Source organism: Mytilus californianus, unplaced genomic scaffold, assembly GCF_021869535.1.
Source record: "Mytilus californianus isolate M0D057914Y unplaced genomic scaffold, xbMytCali1.0.p SCAF_21, whole genome shotgun sequence".
NCBI classification, from domain to species: Eukaryota; Metazoa; Mollusca; class Bivalvia; order Mytilida; family Mytilidae; genus Mytilus; species Mytilus californianus.
Window position 1 is genome coordinate 1,165,202 of NW_026262670.1, and position 13,140 is coordinate 1,178,341.

A 13,140-nucleotide genomic window follows, 5' to 3' on the forward strand; every position below is an offset into this window, starting at 1 on the left:
TTATTTATACGTCCATGGTCAACAATATACATAAATGGTAGATGAAAACAGGATGCATGTCGTTCAGTTCCTGTTGGGCGTTGGTAGAGATCCTCTGTGAAAATGTGTAGATCGTAAAAATCCGATCCACATTTTTTTCACATATTTCTTTCTTGTAGAACATGATATAATTTCATTTAAGTATTCTATAGTATTAATTGTTGAAATACTTCTTTTTTATATTTCGCCAAGGACTTTTAACGAGCAGTAAAATACGGATTGCGCCCATCCAATTTTATTTTAAATAATAAAGGATCAATAACAGATCATAACAGAGATAAACAACACATGATTTTTTTTCTTCATATAATTAAATTAGGTTGTGATTATTGTGTTGTGTCTGGGCGGGGAATGTCTCTCAGTGTTGTGTTTTTATGAATATAGGGCACATTGCATACAAAACGTTTTCCCTTCGTTCAACAGAGTTGTCACTTTACAGTTTCTTTTCTGAGTTCAAATATTTCAAGTCGGTAATCTACCGAGGTAGTGAAACATAATATTTTACATTGCAAAATAAATTGAAAGTAACAGAGTTCACTTGTTGATCCGATAAATTAACTCTTGGGTTTAGATTGGACAAATTACCGTAAAAACATCATTTTGTTTTAAGCCAGTTGATATTTATATATTGAACAATTAATGAACCGGATATTGCTCACTGAGTAGGTCATAAAAGATTCTAATTGTAGTAAAATCGTCTTTGTTGAAAAAACAAAAATTATGACCTGACCGGACTATAATAAAAATACAAAATAAGTGTTTTATTCGTATTTTTATACGTTTGTACGTTTTATTTCAAATGACAATGACATGGGGCAAATACATACAAGAATAATTATCTTATTTTGAATGAAAATGTCACATTTTTATCTGTCAAAGAAAGGAAATTTTAATACCGTGTTTTAAAGCACACAGGTGCAATCAAGATCGATTAAATGTACAAAGGTAATAAATCTGGCTAATCCGATTATGTTGTCACACGTCATTAATTTTCGGTACATCCGATGGGCAATAAACCAATTAACAGCCACGCGGTGTTGGGAGAGAATATTTGGAGGAAATTGGGAGTATAATCCGTGATTCGCGGTGTGACACCGCTACACTCCGAGATCCGTGATTAGAGTTCGTGATTACAAACTCTCTGTGCGTACTGTATATGAGCTTAAACATCACTACATGTAGTAAGTATGGTTACCTCCTAAGTTTGGTGACCTTTGACCTTAATTCCTTGTCATACTCTCTTATTTTACTGACTTCCTGCCAAGCCTCCTTCTGTTTTGATTGGTCAATTATAGATTTCTGGTATAACCCAGACCACAACACCTGCAAAAACATAAATAAAAGTTGATAAAACTGCATGATTTGTGTAAAAGAGAGGTGAAAGATACCATATAGACATTCAAATGGTAAGCAACTCCAGCTCCACATGTGGCACCTGTGTAACTGACCTTATATGAATAAAAGTAATGAGAGATATACATAAATGAGATAGCAACCCTATGACATAACAAGAGTGCACACGGTGTTGTCTTGCCTGATTTACTGACCATTGATTCTATGTTAAAAGTCTCAAAGATAAAGCTTTTACTATAAGTATCACATAAACTTGACATTTTTAAAGATCCATCACAATGAGGTCATGGTCAGTTAAAACTGTCAGACTGACATGTACACCTTACAATCATTCCATATACCAAATAAAGTTGACCTATTGCTTATAGTACTAGAAAAACAGACCAAAACACAAAAACTTAACATTGACCAATAAACCTTGAAAATGAGATTAAGGTCAGATGATACCTGCCAGACTGACAAGTACCCATTACAGTCATTCCATACACCACATATGGTTTACCTACTGCTTATAGTATTTGAGAAACAGACCTAATCACGTAAGACATTGAAGGCAAGACAAAACACAGTGACTACAGATTTGACAGAGATTTATTCGGAACTTGGTGTAATGACTTACCTCCTTGTAGGAGAAATTATGATGTCTTTTATGTTAAAATCATTGTTCTGACAAAACGTGAACTTATTTACTGTAAATTCAGAAATTATTATATTGTTTTTATCCATGCGATAATATGACAGTATCAGGTTTTTAATAATAAAAATTCGCATTCATAGTTTCAGTAGTGATTTTCTTCACAAAACTTTTATAATCGCATTAATTAAATCTCACATTTTTATCAGTAATCAGTGATTCGCTCTCAATAATAAATGCCCTTGATTTTAAAAGGATTTTTTTCTGAAAATTTTAAATACACTTTAAATTTTTGGTAGTTTAATCTTTCATTAAATTTCAAATTTATATGTTTTTATTGTATACTGAATGATAATTGTTTAAATATTTTTAAACCAAAAGAGTATTTTTGCAACATGCCCAGAAGAGATGCTCAGAAAAAGACACCCGATTTACCTTAATTTATGAATTTATAATAAGTAAAACAGAAACTATCACATTTTATTATACATGTTATAGTCATATTCTTACAAATATGTATTTTTCATTTAAAACCTACTTTTCAGGGTAGTTTGTGTATGATTATTGCTTATGGTTAATTAAATCAATTAAAAATTTAATGCTTCTTTTTGTAAATTTATTCGGGTGTAAAAATGTTGACCAAAGTACATATTGTATGAAGTGCGGAAGTGCTTCATTCTAAAAAAGTGTGCACGATCAACGCTTTCATAACCCTATAAAATTACTAAAAGAAACATTAAATACTTATATTTACATTTTTTTTTGCTAGGATCATGAAAACATGATTTCTATCAAGTTTTTCTTTTATTTACTTGTGCACTTTATTGTGGAAGCTCAAGTCATCATGAATGTTACATTTCATTTTGAAAGAAGGTTAATATCAGAATGACACGAGGTTGCTGTTAGCCAATCAAAATAACATAATATCATAATGAAACATATATGTAACGTAATTATAAGAAAAATGTAATACCACATACCAAACTTTGTGGAGCTACAGAGGGCCATATCACTCGAGGATTAGGATCATACATAGGATTAAGATATTTCTGTAAAACTTCTGGTCTTGCTAAATATGTCCTGTAAAAAAAGTTAAAGATTAAAAAAATGTTACCAAGGCTGTTCTAAAATCCAAGCATTCAAAATAAAGAGTTCAAAAGGAATTAGATTGATCAACAATTCAGCGCTCAAACACTTTTACAATAAACAAGTAACACATGTATTTCATGGGCAATCTAATCACAAATTTCAAGCAATTGTTGACAAGGCTGTTGCCAACAGTGATGCCAAAAATGGTAGGCCAAAGTTGCACTTCCAAGAAGAAGGGAAGACAACAAGAGGCTCTCAAGAGCCTGAATCGCTCACCTGTATTTCAGAGGAGAAGATTTTTAAATGTTAGCAAACTTGATGAAAAAATTGTGTAAAATTGTCTTTAAAGGGCAATAACTCCTTAAGGGGTCAATTGACAATTTTGGTCATATTAACTTTTTTGTAGATCTTACTTTGCTGAACATAATTGCTGCTTACAGTTTATATATATCTATAATAATATTCAAAATAATAACAAAAAACTGCAAAATTTTGTTAAAACTACCAATTCGGTGGCAGCAACCCAACAATGGGTTGTTCGATTCGTCTGAAAATTTCAGGGCCATTAATCTTGACCAATTAAACAATTTTACCCCTGTCACATTTGCTCTAAAAGATTTAGTTTTTGAGATATAAGCCAAAAACTGCATTTGACCCTTATGTTCTATTTTTAGCCATGGCAGCCATGTTTATCGATGGATACAAACTTCGGATAAAATTTAGAAACAAGATACCCTAAGGAACATTTAGTTAAAGTTTGAAGGTATTTGGCCTAGTAGTTTCAGAGGAGAAGATTTTTAAATGTTAGCAAACTTGATGAAAAAATTGTGTAAAATTGTCTTTAAAGGGCAATAACTCCTTAAGGGGCAATTGACAATTATGGTCATATTAACTTTTTTGTAGAACTTACTTTGCTGTACTACTTACAGTTATATATATCTATAATAATATTCAAAATAATAACAAAAAACTGCAAAATTTTGTTAAAACTATCAATTTGGTGGCAGCAACCCAACAATGGGTTGTTCGATTCATCTGAAAATTTCAGAGCTGATAGATCTTGACCAATTGAACAATTTGACCCCAAGTCAGATTTGCTCTAAATGCTTTAGTTTTTGAGATATGAGCCAAAAACTGCATTTGACCCCTATGTTCTATTTTTAGCCATGGCGGCCATGTTTGTCGCTGGATCAAAACTTCGTATACAATTTATAAACTAGATACCCTAAGGAACATTTAGTTAAAGTTTGAAGGTATTTGGCCCAGTAGTTTCAGAGGAGAAGATTTTTTAAATAGTTTACGACGACGACGACAGAGGACGACGACAGACAACGGACGATGACGGACGCCAAGTGATGGCATAAAAATGGTATATAATGTACAATTTCAAATGAAAAATCTTAAAAGGATATTTTCTCAATTTATATTTTAAATCCTGTCTGCAAAATCTTTAAACTATAATGCCCATATAATCGTCACCCAGTATGGGTCAGGACATTTTTTACCTTAAAAGGTCAAAGTGTTTTCTTGATGAATAATGACTAGAAACAAGATGGTTGTAGCCTTTTATGTTTTTTTTTCTAAATAGAGAAGACTTTAATTTATACTTTTCTTCAATTACCATAAAGAGACTGTTCTGGAGGACAATTTACACTCTTTTCTTTCCTTCTCATTATTGCACAGGAATGTACCTAAAAATAGAACAAAATATCCAATAACAACAAGCACAAAAAGACTGTTCCTTTAATCACAAAATCAGGGTCAAACAAATTGGTTGACACATGTAATATTTGGCTGACACCTGGTTGATAGGTCATATATGGCTTACACTTGGATGATAAATGGTATATTTTGATGACACCTGGTTGACACATATAATAAATGACTGACACCTGGTTGACAAATGGTATATTTTGTTGAATACTGGTAGACATATGGTCTTTATGGATGACACATAGTATATACTGATAACATAATATATATATATATATATATGATCGACAAAGGGTATTAATGGTTAACACATGGTATATAATGTCGGCATATGGTATATATGCTTGACATATGGTTGACATGTGGTATAAACGGTTGACTAATGGTATGTATGTTTGACACATGGTATATATGGTAGATATATGGTTTGTATGTTTGACACATGGTACATACGCTTGACATATGGTATCTATGGTTGTCATATAGTCTATAAAGTTAACACATGGTATATATGATTGACACATGATATGTATAAATCACACATGATATGTATAAATCACACATTGTATATATGGATGACACATGATATATATATATGGTTAATATAAATGACACATGGTATATATGAATGACATTGTTTATACAAACGTATGGTTAGCACATGGTATTTATGGTTGACACATAGTAAATATGGTTGACATAAGGTATTTATAGATGACAAATGGTTATCAAAGACTGTTTGTTGACATTTTAGTGTCCTTTTATGGCCATTAATGAGAATATGTCTTATGAAAATATAACTCACATCTCCTTTGTTATTCATAATGATAATCTACTGTAAATGAATGGTTTGAATGGTACTTCTGTTGTGCTAATATAAATACCATGCTAATAGCAGAAATTAAGTGTCCATTTTTAATATTTACTTTTTCAGATCTGTTGAGTTTTTTTTAATCAAATTAGTGGTTTTCTTTTTCTAAATTCTTCATTGATACACAATTCTTTTAATTTGGTATTCATGACCTCTCAAAAAAATGTTACCATAACTGATGCCCTCTCACTTAAGATTACCATGCCTGATGACCTCTCACTAAAAGTTACCATGCATGGTGACCTCTGACGAAAGATTACCATACCTTTTTAACCTCTCACTTAATGTTACCATGCCTGGTGACTGCTCACTAAAGATTACCATACCTTCATAAACTCTCACTAAAGATTACCATACCTTCATAAACTCTCACTAAAGATTACCATGCCTGATTACCTCTTTCTAATGGTTACCATACCTGATGACCTCTAGATAAAGGTTACCATGGCTGGTGACCTCTCAATAAAGGTATCCATGCTTGATGCCCTCTCAAGAATGGTATCCATGCCTGATGATCTCTCACTAAAAGTTACCATGCCTGATGGTCTCTCACTTAAGATTATCATGCCTGCTAAACTCTTTCTAATGGTTACCATGCCTGATGACAATTCACTAAAGATAGCTATGCCTGAAGCCTTCTCAATAAAGGTTATCATGCCTGCTAACCTCTTTCTAATGGTTACCATGCCTGATGCCCTCACTTAAGATTACCCTACCTTCATAACCTCTCACTAAAGGTTACCATGCCTGACATCTTCCCACTAAACATATCCATGACTGATAACCACTCAGTAAAGGTTATAAAATCCCAAAGACAAATGCCTATATTGATTTGTGAATCTAAACAAGATTTAGATGTAGGCAGCTTCTGTTTTCCACTTATATAATACCTACCAAACTGTGAGGAGTAGGTGTGTTCAAACAACATGACTAGAAACTCTTCATTGAATTCAAATGAACAAGGAAACTGTTGCCATATCTACAATGTAAATAACACTTATCAATTATTTGACAAAGCAAAGAAGTATAATATATATGTACATGCCAGTATAAAAGGTCTGTTTCAGAGTATTTAAGACACCCATGAAGATAGTTTCATGGATGTTTAGTTCATGTGTCAGAGAATGAATCAAAAGCAATGTAGAATAGTCTAAATTATAATAAACTGTTGACACAGAAACATGTTTCGCCTTTCTGTTATTTTAATAGTAAAATTGAGAATGGAAACTGGGAATGTGTTAAAGAGACAACAACCTGACCAAAGAGCAGAAAACTGCCCAAGGCCAACAATGGGTCTTCAACACAGTGAGAAAATCCGTGAGTACATGTATAACGCAAATATTGAAATTAAAATGGCAATACTTTAGCATATAAACTCTGCAAAGCATTCAAAGTCAATAGATCATGACTGAAGGTGCAAAGTCAAATAACCTCCCTGAAGAAGGATAAATGCCAATACAACTACATACCAAATACCTATAAACTAACCTAAAAACAAACTATGCAAATTTTTGATAGTCAGTAATCCATGATGAGGGGGAGGGGCCATATAATCTCCATGGAAATGAAACGTGCAAATGCTGATACAGTTGCATATCAAATATCATTGACTTAATATGAGTGGTTAATTTAAAAATAATTCAGTCTTTGCTTTAAATTTGCACCATGGAATATTCAAATTTAAAATAATTCATAATCTTTGCTAGATGTGCCATGGAATATTAATTGATTGAGAAACTATATGAATATACCAACCTGCCAGACACAATCTAAAAAGAGAAGAAAAACAGGAGATTCACTTCTCTGTTTAGTGATGGCAAATGCTGATTTGGAACAGCGGTCAGCAAATGGATGTCCACCTTGCAACCATTCACGTTCTACCAAGGCTTCAAATCTAAAAAGAATAAACAAGATTAGGACCAACTTAGGTCAATGGTCAGTAAATGGATGTCCACCTTGTAACCAAGGCTTCAAATTTAGAAAATAAATAAGATGAGTCCCAATTTAGGTCAATGGTCAGTAAATGGATGTCCACCTTGTAATCAAGGCTTCAAATCTATAAATAAATAAGATGAGTCCCAATTTAGGTCAATGGTCAGTAAATGGATGTCCACCTTGTAACCAAGGCTTCAAATCTATAAATAAATGAGTCCCAATTTAGGTCAATGGTCAGTAAATGGATGTCCACCTTGTAACCAAGGCTTCAAATCTATAAAGATGAGGACCAATTTAGGTCAATGGTCAGTAAATGGATGTCCACCTTGTAACCATTCATGTTCTACTTAGGCTTCAAATCTTAAAATAATAAACAAACAAGATTAGGACCAACTTGGGTCAAAGGTCAGAAAATGGATGTCCACTTTGTAACCATTCACGTTCTACTTAGGCTTCAAATCTTAAAATAATAAATAAATAAGATTAGGACCAAATTGGGTCAAAGGTCAGCAAACAAATATTCTAATTATAACCATTCATGCCCTGCAATAAGGGCTTTAATTTTGGTCCAAGGACACAGTTATCGTCCTTAGATTTTCGTTGTCTACAAATATAGTCCCTAGTGTGGACAGTGTATAACTTGCAAATTTTTTTCATACAGTTAGAGCTAGTAGACTTTTCTATAATTTTGATATTATTTGTCCCAATAGTAGTACACTACACTGTAAAAATCTTTTTGAGATAGAGCAGGTGCCATTTTTTTTATTTGACTTTACTGTCTAAAAGAAATGCACTACGAAATAACTGTGTTCTCAGGCCTTTTGAAGCAAATAAACATGTAAAATGGCAAGTCTTTACATATATGGTTTGCATTAAGTCACATTTCATACAAAAAAAGTTTAAAACTGCATCTAACTGCATGAGAAAAGACCAAAATAATCCTAAATTGTTTACCCATTAATGGTCCTACAGTCATGGTCCAATATAAGTTGTACAAGGGAGGTGACCTGTAATGTTGTATCAAATCCCTCAGATCCATGGACCAATACTGAAGCCCCTGTAAAAATACAACAATAAAAAACTCAATTATAGAGTGATGGACTCGCACAGGGGAGGTAATCCTGTGTTGTATTAAATGCCTCAGATCCATGGACCAATACTGAATCAAGGACTAAACTTAAACCAGATTTTCAGCTTGGGGAATATATTTTATCATCCTGATCGCCCAGCTGGTGACTGTTAAATATTTTGCAGTGAATCCCATTTCTACACTTTTCACCGGAAACCCGATTGTCTAATAAAAGCAGGAAAATTAAAGAGAGAATTTCAGGAAACCAGTAAGTTCAATTTAATAACCAAAACCAGGTCGGTCAACTAAGTTTTCGATGCAAAGTCATGATTTGACATATACCCCTTCTCAAAACCTGTGTTCTTATCTCTCTTTTAAAGCTTCTACGATTATTCATTATTGTTTAGTGTTTTCCACTAAACTGTTAAATTTACATTGCTTTAGAGATGCATTCCAGTTGTCCAGGGAGTCATAAAAAGCCCGTATTTGAAGATAACTTGTCCAAGCATCGCTATTTACAAAATCTTCAATGAAAAAAAAAAAAGCGCAAAATCACATAAATAAATATCAAAATATTTAGTTTGCTATCCAATTTTCAACAAAAATTAATTGAAAAATATAGTTGAATAATGCCATTGAGGATGGCTTTACTGTGGATTCATTTATTATCGAGGGTACCAATTTTAGTGGATTGAGGAAAACTTGCATTTTCTTGGACATTTGATTTCGTGGTTTTGCCAAAGTCTACATATAAGACTATAGGAAAGGACAAGGTACGATAAGGCCCGTTTTTGGCCCCCTATTTTCTCATTTTTTTAATTTTGTTTTGGAAAGCTACTTGTCACGTTAAAATATTCCCTTAGGTTTGAAGTTTGTTTGGATGAACTTCAAAACCATTAATTTCAGAAAATGGGTGAGGCGAGGGGGGTAAAAGGGCATCAAAAACGCCAAAAGAAGGAAAAAGTACGATTTTCGGCCATTGTTTCTTAAGATTTAATAGCATGCGCCTACGTGACCCGGAGAAAATTATTGCGATTTAGACTGCAAAAACAGTTCTCATGACATTGGAATAAAAAAATTCCTGGGTCACGTTGGCGCAGGCACAAAAAAATCTAAAAATTAGTTGTACGGAACACCTGCAAAGTGAATAATAATTACAATATTTGAATAATAACAGAAATTTTACCCCCTCACCTCATTTAGTTGCTAAAATTGGTGGTTTTGAAGTTCATCCAAACAACTTCAAACCTCAGGGAATATTTTAACATAATAAGTAGCTTTCCAAAACAGAATTTGAAAAATGAGAAAATAGGGGGGCCAAAAACGGGCCTTATCGTACTTTTTCATTCATGGTTCACCTGTAATAACAAAATCCACCAAAATTGGTATCCCAAGAATAATAATGAATCCACAGTAATTTGAAATAGGATTTAATGATTCATAGAAACAGCCATATTGTCAAAATGTCAACAGGAAGTTCAAATTGAAGGGAGACAATTTTGGGGATAAAGTATATATTTCAGGTGGCAATAATTCAAATATATAATAATTTTATCAGATTCAAAAGCTACAAATAGGATTACCAAAAAAAAAAGGCTTTATTAGTATATTAAAACTGCATTAAAGTTTTAGTTCATTAGTATAAATATTGGTTTGGCCCCTGAAGAATATTATTTTGGAGGCCCAGCTGTCCCCTGGAGAAAAACAGTTAAGTTTTTCCCTGTGAAGCTCCTGTAAAAATACAACAAAAACTCATTTATGGAGTGATGGACTAGCACAGGGGAGGTAATCCTGTGTTGTATCAAATCCCTCAGATCTAGGGACCAGCACTGAAAGTACTATAAGAATACACCATTAAAATACCAACAGACTTAGTAGATGGGGTTCTATAGAGTGATGGACTAGCACAGGGAAGGTTATCCAGTATTGTATCAAATCCCTTAGTTCAATGGACCAACACAGAAACTGTTGTAAAGTTATAATTTCATATAATTTTAACATTTTTTCAGTGGGATTGTTGTTTAAACCTTTCAAAAAGTATCCAATGTTTATATTTAAGGTCGTACTGTAAATTATCTTCAGAATAAATTTACTATGCTATGGTACAATATAAAAATAAGGTATGTGGTATGATTGCCAACGAGACAACTATCCACCAAAGTTCAAATGAAGTGGATGTAAGCAATTATAGGCAACCATATGGCCTTCGACAATGAGAAAAACCCATACTGTATATAGTCGGCTATAAAAGGCCCTGACATGAAAAATATGAAACAATTCAATTGAGAAAAACTAACGGCTTAATTTATAACAAAACAATTTACGAAAAACAAATATGATAGACATGAACCAACGACAACCACTGACATAAAGAATGAGGCGGGGTTAAACATGTTTGTGAGTGCTCAACCCTCCCACAACCTGGGACAGTGGTGTAACAGTACAACATAAGATCAAACTATAAAAATCAGTTGAAAAAGGCTTAACTCATCAGATGGATACAAGCACACATTAGAATCATACCTTCAGAATCTATACACTGTGCTATGGTACAAGCACACGTTAGAATATCTTTGACATGAGATAACCAATTACTGGATTCTAACTTTGATAACCATTTGTCCATACTACTGGTGTTGTCAAGGGATGCTGAAATGTAGACGTTACAAACTAAAAATCTAACATGTCAGCAAGGGCACCCCACCTGCACTTTTTTGCAGGCACTTTTGTAAGTGGTGTGCAAAAAACAATTTGACATGTGAAATCATTTTGAAAAAGCAAATTATACCTATACATACTGATTTTCATTGAAATCCTAGCAAAAGGAAAATTTATAATTTAATAAAAAGCTTGTTTTTTTTCAATTTTGATTCCAGGGATGCATATTATACCTACACATAGTATTTTGTTGAAATCTTAGGACAAAAAGATCTCAAAATTTGCAATTTTTTTTTCCCAAAAAAACAAACCTAATATTTTACAATGAGGATCAATTTCAAATAGCATATTATACATTAATATGATTTTTGTTGAAATCCTAAGAAAATGATGGTTGAGTTAATTTGTGAATTTTAACTTAAAACTGTGTTTTTTCACCAATAGTGTCATTGTCAATAATCATTTTTTCCAGGGAAACAATTTCAAATAGCCAAATATACCTATACATCTATTATCTGTGCACTAAAAAGATGTTTCTCAAAATTATAAATTTTTGACAGAAAGTAAATTATTGTCTCAGTTTAGAACATGTTTGACATATGGATTCAATTTAAAATATCTTATATTTCTAAATATCAATTTTCATTGAAATTCTAGCACACAAAGATGTTTCTCAAAATTTGTGAATTTTTATAATTTAAATTTTTTTTTTTCATAGCAAATGAATTTTGAATAGAATTTTATATCTTTTCTGTGGTAATAACTATGAGCAGGGAACCTGAAATTCTGTATAATATGGTATCCACAATAAAAATAAACATACATTCCATCAATTTGATGAGTGAGTCATGGAAAGCTTGTCTCCTATCCACAGACTGATGTATCCGCCTCCACTGTGGATAATATACCTCAGGTTCATAACCTCCACCTACAACAGAACTCCATTTAGTATGAAATTCATTATATTTAATAGACTTCATTGAGAATATGATAGTTTCTAATTTATATGTGCTACTAAAATAATTGTTTTCATTATCATCTCTCAGAACTGACATAGAATAAAGATCAAAGAAAATGAAAACAAGAATGAATCCATAGTACACGGATGCCCACTCGCACTATCATTTTCTATGTTCAGTGGACCGTGAAATTGGGGTAAAAATAAAATGCTCTGCTGGGCGCAGCTTGATGCGACCGCAGAGGTCGAACCCTGAACAGTTGGGGCAAGTATGGACACAACATTCAAGCTTGATACAGCTCTGAATTTGGATTTTGATTAAATATTTGACACAGCATAGGTTTCTGACACAGAATGAATGTGGTCTAAGAACTTAAAATTTTTTAATTTACCTATTATGGTCCAATATCCAAAATCTAAATACATACACAGTTAGATTCAGCATATCAAAGAACCCCAAGAATTCAATTTTTGTTAAAATCAAACTAAGTTTAATTTTGGACCCTTTGGACCTTAATGTAGACCAATTTGAAAACGGGATCAAAAATTAAGAATCTAAATAAAGTTAGATTCAGCATATCAAAGAACCCCAATATTTCAATTTTTGATGAAATCAAACCATATCATTATTATTTTCTTTTATATATAAATCAAAAATAACTAACTTAAAATGGAAAATTTTAAAGAAAAATAAAAAAAAAAAATCCCCCCCCCCCCTCAATTTTTTGAACCCCTTGTGATTCATAACCCCCAAACTCAATCCCAGCCTTCCCTTTGTGGTATGGTACCTTGCAGTACAATTTCAGAGAGATCCATACACT

At 32.7% G+C, this 13,140-nt stretch overlaps 1 protein-coding gene across 2 annotated transcripts in view; it reads right to left on the bottom strand.

Moving 5' to 3' along the window:
- LOC127731944 (myotubularin-related protein 9-like) overlaps positions 1 to 13,140 on the bottom strand; it is a 40,602-nt gene that overhangs the window by 3,989 nt on the left and 23,473 nt on the right. For both annotated transcript variants that reach the window (XM_052240878.1, XM_052240877.1), the window contains exons 7-14: positions 12,185 to 12,289; positions 11,227 to 11,352; positions 8,589 to 8,691; positions 7,455 to 7,593; positions 6,594 to 6,678; positions 4,737 to 4,806; positions 3,007 to 3,106; positions 1,235 to 1,362 (exon numbers count right to left, since the gene is read on the bottom strand). In XM_052240878.1, coding sequence (XP_052096838.1) covers positions 1,235 to 1,362; positions 3,007 to 3,106; positions 4,737 to 4,806; positions 6,594 to 6,678; positions 7,455 to 7,593; positions 8,589 to 8,691; positions 11,227 to 11,352; positions 12,185 to 12,289 — 856 coding nt within the window. The remainder of the gene's footprint in view (positions 1 to 1,234; positions 1,363 to 3,006; positions 3,107 to 4,736; positions 4,807 to 6,593; positions 6,679 to 7,454; positions 7,594 to 8,588; positions 8,692 to 11,226; positions 11,353 to 12,184; positions 12,290 to 13,140) is intronic.